Genomic DNA, 19,181 nt, shown 5'->3' on the forward strand with positions numbered 1-19,181 from the left:
ACCCGACCCGAACCCGACCCAAAAATTTCGGGTTCGGGTCAACCCGAACCCGAACCGGGTCGGGTTCGGGTTAGAGATTTCGACCCGTTTGTAAAACCGGGTCGGGTTCGGGTTGACCCGGAAACCCGAAATTGACCCGGTTTGACCCGTTTTTAATTAATTTTGGAGGATTTTAATGAATTTTTATGAAATAAGTAAATAATATTTCAAAAAATTATAAATATTATTGCCCAAATTAAATTAATCTTGATTTATTTTAAATTAATTGAAGTAAATCTACCCTTAATTTGATTTAAATTTAAATAAAATGAATTAAATAAAAAAATTTTAATTAAATATACCCGAAGCGGGTCGGGTCGGGTTGACCCGGACCCGAAGCGGGTCGGGTTCGGGTTCGGAAAACCGACCCGTTTGCAAAAACGGGTCGGGTCGGGTTGAACAGTGTCGGATCAATTTCGGGTTGGACCCGAACCCGACCCGTGACCCGTTTTTGACAGGTCTATCCGGACGTGTCCGGAGGTCAATCCGGACGAGTCACGTCACCCAATGCACAATGCATTGAATGACTTGGTGAGTCCGGATCGGCCTCCGAACGCGTTCGGTTCCGCACAGAATAATCTCTTCTGAAATAAGCATTACATGCCTACTACTCGTGGTCGCCAGGTGAACAAATAGTGGCCTGTTTTGACACTTCATATTTGTATTGAGAGCAACCATTTGGTTTTATGTTATTCTATATGACATAAGTAAGTATGTGCGTGCAGTTTGATCACTTGGTCCACACCAAGGGCATCACAAATCTATTTACATGAGGATATGATGAGAATCTAGGTTGTTAAAACAAAACATTGCATTAAAAAAAATTATTCAATGTTTAATGATTTAATTAGGAATGAATCTGAGATTGAATCGGGACATGTAATAAATATTAAAATTATTTAAATAAGATATAAAAACATAATAATAATGATATAATAAATATGCACCTTGAATAAAACGGGATCGTCTGATTTAATGTCTCTATAATTTTAAATTTAAACATCTTCAATTTTTAAATTTAATTTACATGTAATATTGATGCATAACCAAAAATCACCTTGAATAAGCATGAATCTCGAAGCATATATGAGTTGATAACTTCCTAAATTAAAATGGGATCGTCTGAACTCTAATTTAAGCAAGCTTATAGTCAAATGAACGTCTTAATGAGACAAATCCAATGACATCAAAATTAGTCCTATATGAGCCCAATTGGGTTCAAATCAAGGGGCTGAAGCATATTTGGAAGGTTTAAAGTATTAATTGGATGACTAAATAATCTCTAAATATGACATGCTTATAGTAAAATCAAGTGGCCTGACAAGACAAATCCAATGAGTCTAAGATCGCTTAATTATGACATTATGAAGATACTTAAATGTTGCACAAATGCTCTATGATTGAAGGAATTGAAATGGTCGTCCGATAGAGCACTCTAAATTTGCCCTTGATCTTATTCATATTTACGGAGCATGACACTCTCAAAAATCTATAACTAGACCCCACTTCCCACATGAAAAGCAAGTTTGGACCTTGAGCTAGAAATCAATCAAGGTATAAGGCTTGAAGAATCACAGAGCTCCACCACAGTACCACCCCCGGTGAATCCTCACCGCCCTGACCACCACTGATGAACTTCCTCCCTACCATCGTCATCAAACCTCCGTCCAAATACCACCGTCGGGTAGGTATCCCTCTGACCACCGTCGACCAACTATGGTCTCTCCAATTTCTATCATCTAACTATGATCCTATTAATGAAACGAACAAACCAACATTTTCTTGATAATAACTCTATGTTCCAACCCCAACTATGTAATGTGCTCTATATTTTCTAATTGAGCCAATGTCTCCCTCAAAGAAGGACATCATTTGTAATCAATAATAAATACTAGTGAATTCATTTCAACTAGGTCAAAAACTGTGACTTTTATCCAATTTTTTGGATTTTCACGTCAAAATTATGTCATATTACGATTATTACATCATTCTCTCTTTATCTCTACGTGTATAGGATCTTCTTAGCGGTTTATCTCTCTACTACTACAAATGTCCATATTAATATTCTAATAATGTATTCATGTGCATATAAGTCAAATTCCTTTCGATGAGATTAATATTAATATCACTTTTAATGTGTTTTCCACCTTTAACAAAATTTAACTCGTAATATTTAGCCAGATTTTTTTTCGGTTTTGAATTAAAATAACTAAAATACAAATTTTATTTTATTAACATATTATCACTGATTTTAATATTAATAATAATTATAAATTAATATCTCACATCTACGTCAAGATGTCCCTATTCCTTTTTTTCTTTTCTTTTCTAGAATATTCCTCATGAGGGGCCCACTTGACTATACAATTACCATACGTCATCATGCATGATAATGACACATATTACAAACTTTAGGGTTAAAAAATATTAAAAAAATATCGTAAAGCTTCCTCACATAATCTCTCTCACAGTCATCAAATCGTAAGACAAAAGCATCATCATTAGCCGCTAATTATCTAATTAAGCTTAATATGAACAATCATCACTAAACGCTAAGATTTTTTTTTTAAAAATTTTTATGAATATGGAATTAGTAAGAAATAATGGATGGTATTTTGTATTTCATGTCAAAGAAAATTCATTGGTATCAATCAATTATAAATTTTAGCATAAATATTTTTATGGTCTCAAAAGAATTTAATTAATGAGCTAAAATTTTATAAAAATTTATTTGGGGATATTCTAATATACGATTTTTTTTGTGTGTTTATAATTAAAATTATTAACTCTTCGATATGGTTATATGACAAAAACTATATATTTTATGAGCTTGAAATAATCATCCTCATTCCTCAACTAGTAATCCTCATGCAACATGCTTATGTGGTGGCGATCGAAGTTGATGCCCCCTCCAAAAAAAAGTATGTCGCAACTAGCAGTGCCACCATGCCCTCGAATCATTGCGAAATGGCCTGATTTGTGCACAGTTTGGTCGACTAAATTTGAATATCCTAAAAATTTTCGCAACATTTCTAGGTTATTGACTCATAATTTGTTGGAATATTGAATTGCTCTTAAGGAGATAAATATTTCGCCTAAAAAAAGATCATATCGTTGTTGTTTTTTAATGACACTAAATTTTCCCTTATTATTCTTTAAAATTATTGCAACTCCTAAAAAACTCCAATTAATGAGTTGTTTATAACATTGAATTACTTTTGAGGAGATTAATAAACTGATGCCAAAATTTGACTAGCCCAAGGCAATACATCTAGTCACTTTTTTTAAAACATTGAGGGTGTGATTTGGTAAATTTATTATTGATATGAACTAGGCATTTTTATGATATCATCCAAGTAAATATCATAATAACCCCCTAAAATCAATAAATAACAAATGTTCATATGCATTTTAGAAAATTTAAACCATCTAAACTCTAAAATCATTTTAATTTTTTTTTTCTTAGTATGCTTCTTGATGTTCGGGTGTCATATATGATATTATTTTAGACTACGTTTGGGACGTTTTTCTTACTGGTCCTTAAACTAGCTTTTCAGCACAAAAGTTTAAATTTTTCTACTGAAAAGCTGCTTTAAGAAGCAGTAAGAAAGCCGTCCTAAACAAAGTCTCAGTCTTCCTCATTTTGCTAACTCTCTTTGAGTGCCATATGTCAGTCATTCAATCTATTAGTTTCTAAGAGAATCACATTATCACCACAGTTTAATGTTTGATATTAGCCATTATCCTCTTTTGTCGCTTGTCATCACCTAATATATGCACCTACCATTCAATGTCCATTATACTTTGACACCCACCACCGCCTAATATTTATTGCTTACGTCCTGCAACATCCACCACCATCATAGTATGATATTTGATGCTTTGTCATTATATGATGTTAGATGACACCTTATACTAAATGTTAGTTAAAGACCATCAATAACTAACAATGACAATCACTTTATCAATTGATTTGTCCTCCTCGTTTCATGAAACAATCAACATTTGATTTATCATCATCATCAACACCAACACCTCAATATTTTATTCCTTGTTACATTATACAAAACCTTCTTTAACCTTCTTTATTTTGGTAGGTATTTAAGTATTTTCATTATATAGATGACTTTTCTAGATTTATGATAAAAACTCTCCTTATAACAACATATAATGTAATTAATTAACTAAGATTTTTAATGGGATATGGCCTCCTAGTTTTCTCCTTCACAAGTTTTAATATAAAAAATTGCGTTCATTATTTTTTATGCTTTGTTTTGTTTGCATGAATATTCACTAAAACCTGTTGAATAATCTTTTCTTTTTCTTGATATAGATGTAATAGTTTAATGTCATTTAAATGAAACATTAACACATTTGGTAATTAGTAAGAATGAAATTCAATGATTGTGCATGCGCCAAAAAATCGGGTCGGGTTGATTCAGAAACTTAGAAATGACCCGGCTGTCTGATATGCCCACATTGCATCGAGTCGCTGCCCGTGTCACATCACCTGCCCGCACGAAGTCGCTGCCTGCGCGTAGTCGCTGCCATTTTATGCTGCTTTTGTACCTCGTCGCTGTGAAAGCCGTTTTTTTTCCTTCCAGGATCGTCCGGGACGATCAGTACAAAATCTGTAGGCCGGCAAAGAGGTTCATCCCTGGACGAAGTTTGGTTCGTCCGTACGAAGGTTGTCCAGAGAGCAAGTCGTCTATGAACGAATACACATCCTCAGAACGAAACTTGTCCATAGGGCAAATCGTCCCCAATTTGAATTTGTATATATTGGATTGAGATATTTTTGAAGAGAGGGAAAGGCCATGAGAGAGAAAAATGAAGGAAAAAGGAAGAAAAGTGATTTTTGGGCGACTTCGGTCCGTTTTCGTCCGTCGCCGTAGTTGAAAAAGTTGACCGACTCGAGGTAAGGCACATTCCGCCTTTCTCGATTTTCAGAAATGTGGATTTTGACGACTTTTCTGTTTCAAATTTTGTTTCCGTTAGCCAAAATATGGTATTATTTTGTACTGGTGAATATTTTACTGTGTAACTTTTGGTATATTTATGAGACGATGTTTTTGCACGTTTTAAGTATTTTCTGGAAGATTTTCACCGGTTATTTTGAATTTTGCGTTATTTTAAGTGAATTATGAATTATCTGGATGTTGAAAAATGTTTCGTCAGTACAATGAAAGTTTTAAAATGATGTTTTATATTATATGTAGTAAATTGGTAAATTTCTGAATTCGTGAATTCTGTGAAATTTCCGTATACCGCCATTATGCCGTTGACGATTTTTCTGACGAAATCTGATTTTCTGAATTGGATGATTTGATGTGTTTGTATGCTATCAGAAGGGAGTTATAAGGGGTCAGAATCCTTAGAGATTCTGTCTGTGTCAGAAAAATCTGAAAAGCAATTCTGATATGAAAATTTTGTATATCTGACAAGTTCTGGTGCTGTAAGAACAAGGGATGCATAAGGGGTCAGAATTCGTTGAGATTCTGTCCGTGTCAGGAAAGGGAGGCATAAGGGGGCAGAATCCGTTGAGATTCTGTCTGTGTTAGAGAAGGGAGGCATAAGGGGCAAAAATCCGTTGAGATTCTGTCAGGATGAGGGATATGTGATATGTGACATGTTATCTTATCTGTGATGAAATCTGATTTGAATGTTTTTTTGAAATCTGTTCTGATCTTTGATTTGTACAATTTTGTGATATGTGATTAATCTGATTGAATAATTCTATTGTGTGAAATGAATTCAGTTCTTCTGTATCAGTTATTTGATTTTTGTTCGATATCTGTTCTGTATGCATTTCTGTGTTATGTCCGATTTCTATACGATTATCTGAATTTTGTACGTCTACTCTTCTGATGTATTTTCTGATGTGTGTTTATGGAGATTTTGATTGGCTAGTGTAGTCTTGCGGAGCTGTTAGCTCATCCTTGTTATCTGTGTGATTTTTATGTTCTGGGAAAGAGAAGGAAGTCTTGGACTAGCCGTTCAGTGTCTGATCTTTAATTAGGTATTTTGTACTTTTGATTTTTGTATAGTCATGACTTTTCTGTTATGTCTTTCTATCTGTAGCAATGCATTGTATTTTACATGATTATTTGATGAAAGAAGAAAATATAGATGAATTGTTATGTATATTTAATGTTTATAGTAGCTCTGTGTTTTTGTAAGTTTGATATTTGGAAGAAAGTTTGAAGCAAATTCCAAAGCTAGATCATAGATTTCAATTTTGGCGCGGCCCGACGCGAAAGGATTCGTTCTGGTCGGGTTGGGTCGTGACAGCCGCTAACCGCGATGCAGTTGCTGGACCTCGCTCTTCCCGCGTGTCGCCGGCTGGCCACGTTGCATCACGTTGCTAGTGACCATGTTGCCGTGTCGCATCACCTGCCACTATCGTTGCCGTTGCCGATGTCGCACTTGTCGTTGTCGAACTTGAAGCGGGTCAGGTTCGAGTCCAAAAAACCGACTCGTTTGTAAAAACGGATCTGGTTCGGGTTGATCCGAATAGTTCTGGGTCAATTTTGGATTCAACCCGAACTCAATGCATGATCCGAAATTGACACCCCTATTTATTCATCATCTATTTATATAATAATGTTATCATCAAAATTTGATATAAAAAGAAAGCTATTTCCTAAATATATTTTTTATCCTTAACAATTCTACTGGTAAAAAATATTTGAAAGTGGACAACTTAATTTATAAAAAGATTTTTGGTGGAATATATATATATATATATATATATATATATATATATATATATATATATTCTCTTATATTTTTCTTCAGCACTGCCAATGTAGTCCGCGAGTTCTGCACGTACCTCTATTTTACTAATCAACAAATATTAAAAAATAAATTAACAGAAAGCATCGATTCCCCGCGACCATTAAAATGCGGGCGCCCCCACCTCACCAACTCGTTTTCCTCTTTGTTCCACTACATCTATGCGGCTGTCCGCACACAAAGTTGTCCATTGAATGACCGCTTACTTTTCCCGTAATGAGAACTCGTCTTCGTCTCGCCCAAAGAATCTGGACTGATCGAAACCCGCACGAAAGAATTCTAAAATAGTTATCTCAGATGGAAAAAGAAGAATCAAGTAGGTGAAGCGAGATCGAGGCGATCTGATCGCGAGCTTTTAAAAGGACGAGGCGGTAATCGAACCTGATACACTTCAACTTTTACTCTTGTACGTTCACACTTACTCTCTCTTGGGTCGAAGAAGCCATCTGCGTTCTTTTACTGTCGCCGTTCGCTATCAGAACCCACTCGAAGGTGTCTATAAATCAATCATTTTCCTTTATCATCTCATTCAACTTATCGGTTGCGAAAACCTAATAGGTTTTATTTATCATTTGTTGCTGTGGAATTCAATCGAGGAGTGCCTGATTTATTTTTGGTGTTGTTCAGAGACTGGAAACTGCAAAGAGAAACAGGATCCATGGAGGGAAGTGGCGCAGGAAATGGTTTGGGGTGCAGCAAGGTGATAGAGTTGAATGGAAGCAGGAAGAAGGTTGAGAAACCCATTCCGTCTTGCTGCAGGAAGGGGATGGCTGCGCTGCCTGAGGCTGAAGCGAAGCTGCATGCTACGGTGGTATCGGGGTGGTTCTCTGGACATCGGTGCAGCTCTGGTCAATATCTGATTACTTTGGTTGTTTTAGACTTTCAGTTGCCTTCTGTATAAAGTTGATTATAATCTTCACACGTCATTATTAAATTGATTGCAGATAAGAACAGCCGGCCTCTTTATTACAACAATCCAATGTGGCCTGGTAAGCTTTTGTTAAAAAATGAACCACATGTGCTGTTGTCTTTTGTTTGACGGTACACGTTCAATGCCCCTAACTGTTTAGCCGATTCTGGATTGCGTGATGTTTGGTATTTTGCCTTTTAGTTGGGCAGCTTCTGTGATTCTTTAAATGAGAACTGAAGTTGGTTACTAAGCATTTTTAGCTAGTTCTTTCTGGTTGTGGTTAGGAGACTAAAGAATTTATTGGCTTATTAAACGTCTTAATATTATTTTGAAGACTTAAATATGCCAAAGTGGAGAAAGAGTGTGTTGGTTCCTATTTTCGAGAATAATGGTGATGCACAAGAGTGTGAGAATTATAGATGAATTAAGTTAATGTGTTATGCATTAAAATTATGGGAGAGATTAATTGAGCATATGTTATGACGTGATACTAACATTTCTCAAAATCAGATTGGATTCATGCTGAGTAGGTTACATTTGTTGAGAGATTTGAGGGAGAAATATAGAGAATGTAAGAAGCGTCTATATATGATATTTGCTAATTTAGAGAAAACATATAATAATGTTCTAAAAGAAGTGTTTTGGAGATTTTTAGGAAAAAAAGAAGTTAACAATGTTTATATTCAAGTCATTAAGGATATGTTATAAAAGAGTTGTTATTTGTGTTCGAACACATGATAGTTTGACCAAGTATTTTTCTATATCAGTTGGATTACATCAAGGATCAACTTTAAGCTCATATCTTTTTGCTTTAGTCATAGATGTTGTTACTATATATTTGCAAGATGTATCTTGGTGTGTGCCTTTTGCTGATGATATTATAAAACTAGAGGAGTTGAAGAAAAACTTGAATTATGGAGGTCAACCTTATAGTTTAAAGTTTTACGTTTGAGTAGAGCTAAAGTTGAATACATGGAGTGTAATTTTAATAGTAATAGATCAAGTGGTGGGATCATGATGTTGTGTGACGAAGTCATTAAAAAGAGTGCATGCTTTAGATATCTCGTGTTTATTGTTCAGAGCAATCGTGAAATAGATGAGTATAGTATTACTGGAATTCAAGTTGGATGGTTGAAGTGGAGGAATTTATTGGGCCTGTTGTGTGATAAAAAATTACCCCTCAAACTCAAAGAAAAATTCTATACGATGGTGGTGGTACATGCAATGTTTTATGACAAAAAATGTTGGCCATTCAAAGAAAAACATAAAATTAAGTAAGTGTTGCAAATATGAGGATGCTTAAGTGGATAAAATGTGAGGTGAGTATATATGTGAAAAAATTGGAGTAGCTCTAGTGGCAGATAAGATTAGAGAGAGTCTCCTTATATGTTTTAATCACGTCAAATGTTGGCCTTCTGATGTTTCGACTAGGAGAGCAGATATATTAAAGACAGCCTATGTTAAGAAAGGTAGAGGTAGACCCAAAAAGACTTGGCTAGAAAGTATTAAAAATGATATTTTTTTTAATTAGATTCAAATAATAATTTGATTCTTAATATTACAAAATGGAGAACTAGCCAACCCCACATAGTGGGATAAAGGCTTATTGTTGTTTTTATCTTTCTAGTTGTGGTTAGACATTGCAAATGAGCAAGTTATATTAAAATTGAAATGTAGATATAAAATTTATTCCACTTTGTGCGATAAGCAATAAGAGCAAATTTGGTGTCGTGGGTGTGGGATTCTGATAGGAAATACTTGATTTCAAGTATCTCCTAGCCAAATCTGAAGTAAAACAAGAAGGAAACTGCTGTTTTCAGCAGAGGACAGCAGCCACACACAAGAAAATAGCGAGAAATTGCGAGAAAACTGAGAGAAAACTCAAGGGAAAGCTTGTATTTCACTAGTAGATGAATAAAAACAACAAGATACAATTGATCCTCAATTCGAGAGGAGGATCGATCTCTCCCAAATCTCTAGACGCCGCTAGAGCCCAAAGAAAACCTAAATCTACGAGATCTCAAATTTCAGCCAAATTCAAGATGCCCAAACCCTAGGAAAACAAACTATTTAATGCATACAAATCAAAAGGAAATCCCTAAACAGTCCCTACATTCAAATTTCCCTCAAAAAAGCTTCCTATAAAGCTCCCGTGGATCATGCGTGCGTGCGGCGCTTCCGCCCAGGCGATCCACTGGACCGGTCCACTGGACCGGTCCACTGGACCGGTCTAACAGATTCTTATGGCAGAATTCCCAAGTTTTAACTTGAATAATCCACAACTGAATCTCATGTTCACTTCTGTGTTTAAACCTAATCCCCTCTCAGTACTGCAATGAATTCCAGGCTGCTAAAAAAAAAATCCAGGCTTCTTAAGGAAACCCATTTATCTTATTTTTTCTACATGCATATTCAAGTCTTGTTTGCTACTATTTCTAATACATCCAAGGGGAATTAGGCATATTGATGAATCCACTCGATACCATTACCTTAGTTTACAGCAATGAAGCAACCTAACACTGAATTTAATTCAAGAAAGATTAAAAAACCGCAAGTATATTGAAAGGATTGGGAAATCAGCTCCCATCCTAAAAAAAAAAACCCTTGTTAGGATGTTCTTGTGAGGGAGAAATTAATCCATGAAAGCAATCATATCTCACATAAAGGGGATTTAAAGCCAGTGTCTAGCACACTTATTATTTGTAGTAACCACATCACTAACTGATGAAATTCTAATCATATCATATATGAATGAGAGATTTGAAGCCAAATTATCAAGACACTTCAACAAATCAAATCTCCAATCCATTCCTAACCCTTGAAATTCTTATCCCCATGTTGGATGAACTTATTCTGATAAGCTGGTAGAGAAATTTACTTTTGCTAATCAAGGCCCGAATCTGTTGTAGCGATTTACAGATTATAAGTTATTCTTGTGATCTTGAATTTATGCAGAGCCATTTATCTTACTTTTTTTTTGCTTTCTACTTGAATCAATGGGGCTTTCTACTAAGTTTTATGTGCTGCCGTAGCTTCCGTTGAATGTAATGAAATAGTTTGTGATGGACCTTGAGTTGTAATTTTCGGAATCCAAGCAAAACAGCCCTAGCTTCCGTTGAATGTAATGAAATAGTTTGATGGTATTCTTCTCAAGTTTTGCCTGCCGTAGCTTCCATTAATGAGACCATTAGTGCAACATATATTAAACTAGATTTTGTTTTCTTGAGTTTTCATCTATACCACTCAAATTATTAAAAAAAAAAAAAGTCTTTCAAAGCCATAACTGGTTGTTTTTAATTATTACTGCTATAAACCCATTTTATTATTTGGTTTCTTCTGGTACTTATGTTTCTACCACAAGTAGACAATGAAGTTTAGGTAGTTTGAAAGTGCAATATCTGATTTATTTTTTAATGTATTGAATTGCTCCTTGTCAGGTGAAGCACATTCCTTGAAGGTGGAAGAAATTTTATATGAAGGGAAGTCAAAATATCAAGAGATACTAGTTTTTAAGGTTTGTAGATGTACCTTTTTGTACATGCTTTCTCCCTGATTCATGCACTTTTTCTTTTCTGTTGGCATATACTGCTCACTTGTCTGTTCTACAGTCCTTAATATACGGAAAGGTGCTTGTGCTCGATGGCATTGTCCAACTCACGGAAAAAGATGAAAGTGCGTACCAGGAGATGATTGCCCACCTTCCTCTTTGTTCAGTTTTATCCCCAAAAACTGTAAGCAATTTGTTTCAGAACATAATTATTTATTTGTTGGATTGTTAATATTCACTTTTAAGCGCTTCACTTTCATTACACTTCTTTTGCTTGTAGAATACCACCAATTAAAATTCAATGCTCTGCCTTTTGTTTTTAAACTAACTAGTTTTTTAGATTTGTTACTTAGGCTTCATTTGGTTGGGCGATTTTACTACTTGTTCTTTTTTCAAACAGCAAAATTAATTTTATTTCATGTTTGGTGGAACCACTTTCGCTATATCACGTTCAGCACAACGCCATTTTCGATTGATACGCGACATCTATTCCCCATCTGATGCGGACATCGGTACGAAGATTTGACGCATCTATCACAGGAGGCGTCGCTAATCGATGGCTATAATTTAAATCTCCAATTATGAGTTATTTTTTTTTTTTTTGAATTTTAGCTCTTTTTTATGTATTTCCTGTTTTACCCCTAGGTTGGTTTATGTGAGTGTTGTGGCCCAAGGGACAATTATGTATTTTGAGTTTTCTTATGTTGTGGCCTATATATATGGCCTTAAGCTATTGTAATGAGGAGGGATTATTGATATTAAAAATTTGTGTTCAACAATTGTGCTCTTGTGAGAGGACGATAGTGAGATTTCTATGGGAGGAATCAAAGTTTTCACCAGCCGCAGGATGGGTTCGGGCTCGTGAATTGAAGTCCCTTAGAGAAGGGTGAAGCATCACCCGTCAGTCTTCGGAAGAGTCCAAGGCTCGCGGTTTTTATCCTGTATCTTTCATTTTTATCTCTTCTTTGTTTTGTTTCGTTCCTTCTTATTGTTCCTAGCCGTCGTCGTCATCCTCTACCTACGTCCCCCATCTTCGTCTCCTTTTCCACCATAAGCCGCCGGCCACCTCACCAGAAGAGTCTCCCAACCGCCGGCCATGGCTCTCTAGCCGCCGGCTTCACCCATCCCTCTTCCTTCTTGAGTTTCCTAATTTGGGGTAAATGACATTTGGACTTAATTTGAAATTCAAATTATCTAAATTTGAAATTCAAAATTTATTTCCTAATTAAAGTTCGCATATTTTAGGAAAGAATTTAATTTAAATCAATTTTGAATATCAATTTGAATTTGACATTCAAATTGGATTTATTTCATTTACTTTCTTAACTCCTAAAATCAAGTTTAGAAGCCCTCAATCACAACATTCAATGCTCCCCTTATTCATGCAAGCTGCCAAACAGGGAATTACATACCCCTTAATATAGTATCTGTGAAATAATAAAGTATATGTTCTTCATCTAAGCTAACATAAATGCCACCTAATTACATACCCCCAACATCTGACAACTCTCACTTTTAGTTTAGAAGGTTTTTCATCATTGCTTGAGATGTCATAGCTATACCCTTTACCTTAATTCATCAAACGTACAGATAAATTGATTAAACATTAGATATTCAGATTTAGCAACGTCCCACAAGGCCGTTACCCACAACAACTAAGCAACGGGTGAGAGGCCAGCAGATTTACGACAGTCATATGGTCCACTGGTCAACAAAGGTTAACCTACCTTTGGCTTTGTTGATCAAAATATTATGGAAGAGATTTTAGATAATTAATTCAATTAATTCAAATCACCAATTGAGTTTAAGGTAGAAGAAAATATCATAGAGATATCTTAAGCTATCGATCGGTGAATAAGAGTGGTTAATAATGATAAGGTTTTGTTAAAAAAAAAACTAATTCTTTTAAAATGCATCATAGAATATTGGTCTTAGAATGATATTATGTATGAGAGGAAAGTTCATAAAATAAAAATAAATAAATAAAGAGGTACACCCAAAAATATGCATACTTGTCAAGGCCGCTATCAGAGGATCCATGAATTAATTTGAAGTCTTACCTTTAAATAAAGAATTTTTAAAATTCACATGGCTGTATATGGATCTCATCTAACTAGATAATCACAGATAAAAGTATTAGACATATGCAAACAATTTCTTAGAATTCTTATTAGAGAGCTTTGTACTAGTTGTATATGATACTCACTTCTAAATGTAATAATTAAAATTTAGATTATTTCCTCTTATTTTGGTAAGATATAGATCATTAATATGTTTTGATGAATATTTTTCTTAAGTGAGCTTACAAAAAATGTTTACTTGCTATAATTGATGTTGATGTTAATAATTATTTATGCATAATATCTATTAATTTTTTAAATTTTCAAATTAAAAAAAGATAGAGGTAGTTCTTATAATATTTAAACATTAAACTTAGGTGTTTCATATGATATAAGCCTATTATTACAAATAATTTTATTGGTTAAAAGTAGGAAACTAGGTCAGTTGCAAACTCATAAACCCCTCATAAGGAGTAGCATAAAGTTGGGTGCGTATATTAAATACCTAAATCCCCCCCCTCACTGGATCTTACCAAAATCTGTCCAGATTTCTTTATTTCTCTTTGGGAAGATTTGGGATTTGAACATATTGCTGGCCAGCACAACTTAACTCCCTATCCCTCCATGTGAAATCTGGAATCAAACTTATTTCCTTAAGTGAAATCTTTCTTTTGGAAATATTTCAAACTCCCTCAATCTCCTCATAACCGAAATTTTTCCCAAGCTCTAATTTATTTCCTAATACTAGAGAAGAGATTTAGGAAATAAGAGCCCGCCCCTCTCAATCCCGTGAGCTTAATTTGGACTTAATCTGAAGACCTCCTCTCCCCTTGCCGAAATTAATTCCAACCTATGCTAGCCGAATTAATCCAAGCTCTGTACGTTGGTTTTCTCCACCAAATCCTTCTCAAAACTCCTCCCACATGGAACTTTCTACCTACTAATACTGCAGCCAAAGTTTTCCCACCCCTACTCTCACGTCTCCAGCAATAAGAAGCCTAATAGTTGCTGTTTTTACCACAGCAAATTGCTGTCCAGCAATTCCTGCTTTTCTCAAGAGAAAATCTGAGATTCTTCTCAGGTTCTGGGCAAAGAAATCAAAATATCTTTTAGATTTTGGAGAGAAGATCCTATCCACAGCAAAGCCGTTTTTCCCGTTCTACATCACCATCTCCTTTCCTTCGGCGGTCCGCGTTCATCCAGAGTGAAAAGTCTGACATACCCCTGCACGTCTGTATGATGCTTTATCACTTCAACTCATCTTCTTCGGCCGAAATCCTTCAACCGTTGCACCAAAATATTCAAAGAAAATTTTTCATCTCCATCTCTCTTCGAACAAAAGCCCTGATCTTGTAATTCATCCAAAGTCGTCCCTTTTTTTCCCAATTCTTTCTGTCAACATGAAGAAGAGCAGGAAGCGGTCCACTCAGAAGCAGGAGACGAAACAAACGTAGCTCCTAGCTCCCTTCGGCATTCAGGCACGAAGCTCTCTCAGCCAGCGATCTTCTCTTCCACAAGCAAGGGCAGCAGTTGGTAGATCTTCCTTCACTCACAGTAGAAGTGGTCACGCTTCAATTTGTTGAATCGTCGACTTTCTTGATTGATTCTTCCTGCTATATGAGTTGTGAAATTTACAGGAACTATTTCTCAAAGCTTAACCAATTAACAGTGGCCATCATGATCATTATCTAAACGTTATAAAGGATTTTTCAAGAAAAATTTTCTTGCAATTTGTTTACCGTTAAAATGTACATGTTATTCCATTGTTAAATGTTCAAAATTTGGTTGGCATAATTATTTTTATTACTCAAATAAAAAAAATATATTACTTAATTTAATTTATTTATGCAATAGCTTCTATTTCATATCTTAAAAAATCAAATGTAAGGAATTTTTGTTGTACCAAAAATTTTATGTATATTTTCATTTATGTACGTAGTAAAAAAAATTAATTATATTTATGTTTAATATATGGATGATTTTGTCTTTTATGATGAAAAAGTTGAAATTATTAATTGTACCAAATGCTTATTATCTATTTCAAAATTTTAATAAGCACACAAAAAGCAATTTAACCAAACAATATTATGTAATAACTCCATTATATAGAACGTTATTTTTAAAACTCCATTTTCTTCACAACTGCTTTAAAATAAACTTTTTCTAGAACATTGACCAACCAAATGAGCCCTTATATTATATGGTTGAAGGTCATTTAAGTCGCTAAATTACTACCATATTGGTTCTGTGGTATGTTAAAATACACATATTGTGAGCTTCTGTCAAAACTTAAAAAAAAACCATATGATCTAAATTTATGTCAATGAATCCTATGACTACTGAAAATGTGTGTTGAGAAAAGAAATTTGCATCTTATTGACTTTTGGGAGGTCACAAAAATAGTCATACATGAGAATATGTTTATTTTTTGTTTTATTTAGTGACTATGTTTGATATAACCAAGATGCAATATCGAAGAATTTACTTCTTTCTTTCAATAGAGCCAAGCATGATCAACATTAGAGACTGCGTTAATGTTAAATCCTCAAATTTAACATATATCAATTATTTTCCTAAAGAACTTTATATATATAAGGATTTGAAGAACAACCTTCGCTTCTTTTTTTAAATGCATGCATTGATTACCACTCCAACAATGAACGAGATGTTAGTTTTTGTAACTATATGATGAGATAGATCAACTGTTCAATTAATCTGCAATATTGAGATTGATCATGAAGACATCATTGGAGGTGTGACCCTCCATAGTGCATCAATAGGATTACAACCAAGGGTCTGTTTCTTTGAAAAAGTTCAATAACATATTTTATTCAAGAAAGAGACATTCCTTTTCTTACTGTAGGCCAACTCAGTTCCAAGGAAGAACTTGGGTTATTCTACTAGATCTTTAGTGACAAATTGCTTTTGCAAATGAATTCTTTCTTGAGCCTTCAATAATCGTCAACATAAACGACTAGTATGATTGATCCTGGAGGAGTATGTTTGATGAATATAGAGTGATCTATAGTGCTGCTTCAAAGTTCAATCTCATCTAGGGCTTTGCCCCGTTTGTAAAACCACACACGTGGAATCTATTTAAGCCATAAATATCCTTCCCGAGAAGACAGCAATTCTTCTCGGAGCAACATATCATAAAGATTACTCTATATAAACGACTTCTTTTAGGACATCATAAAGAAAGGCAATACTTACATCCATTTGTATTACAATCTAACTATATTTGGGCCACAAATAAAAATATTCAAACAAAGTTTTGGCATTTAGTAGGGGAGAATGTATTCCTTTGGAAATCAATCGATCTTTACAGTGGTAAATAGTTCCATCAAGGTGAAATTTGATGATGAATACCCATGGATAAGCAATTGGTTCAACCCCAAGAGGGGAGCAGCTAAATACGATATATGATGGTCAAGAAGAGCATCTATTTCAATGTCCATGGCTTGTTTATATAAAGGATACTACAACACACCTTGATATCTTGTGAATATTTACAAATGCAGGGACAAGACTAATGCAGAAAACAAAGTGGATAATTGAATGAAATATAAGATTGAATAAGATAATCAATATGTTTCCTTTTACCGCACCTAAGAGCGATAGGAAGATATGGGTTAGATGTCTCATTGTTTGTTGGATATTCAGTTGAATTTGACAACGTGGTAGGAGGTGGTGTCATGGGTTGAGGTCTAGAATGATGAAATTATGTACTTGGATGGAAATCACATACAAATTGTGATGTAACATGGAAGCATCACAATTAACACAAGTTGTGAGGACAAACAACACTAGCAGGGTTTGTAGTTGGATGTATGAGGACAATAGACGTGAGGTGGGGGTATCCAGGATAGACGCGGTGCTTGTTACAAATTGTAGTGGTGATAACCACAGTAAATTACTTGGGACAGAAGTGGTCGAGAATCCGTGGGCACATTGTGTAACTAGGATTATGAGGCAAGCTTTGGAGTATGGGATTAGGATTAATCAGGTGAGCAACTAGGATTTCCTTCTTTAAAATCATGCTAAGAGGAAATAAACTTGGTTTCATCGACTTATAAGAGAGCTTATAAATAAGCATACATGATTTTTTTTCTTTAAAAAAAATAAGCATACATGATAATACAATAAATAAATAACTGGTAATAATATCAATTATATGGATATATGTTAGACCGGTCTAGCCGGTTCTACGGACCGGCCCATGCGCGAAATCACGGAGGACTTCCGCCTCCTTGTATGATCCGCGTGAGCCGCCAAAGCCAGCAGAGCATTTTTAGGAAGGATTTTTGAGGGATTTGGGTGGGAAATTTGAATGTAGGGACTGTTTAGGGAGTCTCTTTTGATTTGTATACATTAAATACTTTGTTTTCCTAGGGTTAGGACATCTTGAATTGGGTTGAAATTTGCTATCTCCTACATTTAGGTTTTCTTTTGGGCTCTAACGGCATCTATAGATTTGAGAGAGATCGATCCTCTTTTCGAATAGAGGATCAATTGCATCTTGTTGTTTTTCTTCTTCTACTAGTAAATTTCAAGTGTTTTCTTCCTGATTTTCCCACTGGTTTGAAGAAAAACTGCTATTTACAGCAGGAATTATGGCACAAACTGCTGTTAACAGTAGAATTTCAGCATGTTATCCACTATTCCGAGCTGTTTCCTATCAAATTGGTATCAGAGCAGTTTTTGGGACCTTTGGTGGGCTGTTTTGGTGAATTTCAGCGACTGTTCTTGGGATTTCAAAGAAAAAAGTTGCTGTTTTTGAAGGTCGAAGTCTAGATTTTTATTTCTACAAAAATCCGGGGATCAATGGCGGCCAAGAAAATGGATGCGTTGGAGAAACGTCTCGAAGTGGAGATTGGACAAATGAAATATGAAATTTCAGTTCTCCAAACTCAAGTTTTAGATTTAAAATAGGATGTTTTAGCCATCCATGATAAGTTTGATTTGAAAATTTTCATCCTGGAGGAGATGTCGAAGAAAGTGCTCGAGGGCCAAACTAAAATATCGCCCTCGAAGGTGAGGGAAGGCGCCGAGCCGCCGACAGTCACGTAAGTGGGGAAAATCCGAAGCCAACAAGACGAAAGGAAGATCAAGAGGTGGAGATTTTGGAGGGAAAAAAAAATGCCTCCCCTAGGACCTATTCTTAGGGAGGAGTCCAGTAGAGGGTATGTGGAGAGATGTGAGGGGTTGTGCATGAGTGGAGGGATGTTGAATTTGAAAGAAGAGGGGCTGAATTGGAAAGATGAGGACTTGATTTTGATCGAAGAGGTGCCGAATTTGAAAGGGAAAGGGATAATTATGTCCAAAGGAGAACTACATCTGAAAGGGAAAGGGTTTGTTATAATACAAGGGGTGTTGAATTTGAAAGGAGAAGGTGGGAATTTGATGAAGGGCTTAGGTATGAACATAGAAGGGATGATTGAGACACTTTGGGGTAACCACCCCCTTGGGGAAGAAGAAATTATGAAGGGAACAGAGGGAATAAAGTTGATCTGAGGATGAGGAAGCTAAAGATGCATATTTTTGAGGGAGAGGATGCCCATGGGTGGATATATAATGTGGAAATGTACTTTACTGTCAACAGGTTGATGAAGGGGGAGAGAATGATGGCAGCCGGGATGTGCTTGGAAGGGAAAGCTTTAGCATGGTACTAGTGGAGGGATACGAGGCAACCAATAAGGACCTTGTGGGAGTTTAAGGACTGCATGTTGGAACGTTTTCAAACTAGTAGGGAGGGGACTTCTACGAGCAGTTATTTGCTTTGACGCAAGAGGGGACAATGATGGAGTATTATGAGCAATTTGAGTACCTT

At 35.4% G+C, this 19,181-nt stretch overlaps 1 protein-coding gene across 3 annotated transcripts in view; it reads left to right on the top strand.

Moving 5' to 3' along the window:
- Nucleotides 1-7,008: 7,008 nt before the first annotated feature.
- LOC110101652 (spermine synthase) overlaps nucleotides 7,009-19,181 on the top strand; it is a 31,382-nt gene continuing 19,209 nt past the window's right edge. The window contains exons 1-5 of one of the 3 annotated variants that reach the window (XM_020829643.2): nucleotides 7,009-7,326; nucleotides 7,462-7,682; nucleotides 7,779-7,823; nucleotides 11,182-11,258; nucleotides 11,353-11,475. In XM_020829643.2, the coding sequence (XP_020685302.1) occupies nucleotides 7,493-7,682; nucleotides 7,779-7,823; nucleotides 11,182-11,258; nucleotides 11,353-11,475 (435 nt within the window). In that variant the 5' untranslated portion in view covers nucleotides 7,009-7,326; nucleotides 7,462-7,492. The other 2 variants (XM_020829644.2, XM_028699529.1) reach the window with 2 other exon arrangements.

This window comes from Dendrobium catenatum, unplaced genomic scaffold, assembly GCF_001605985.2.
Source record: "Dendrobium catenatum unplaced genomic scaffold, ASM160598v2 fragScaff_scaffold_1336, whole genome shotgun sequence".
In the NCBI taxonomy this organism is placed as follows: domain Eukaryota; kingdom Viridiplantae; phylum Streptophyta; class Magnoliopsida; order Asparagales; family Orchidaceae; genus Dendrobium; species Dendrobium catenatum.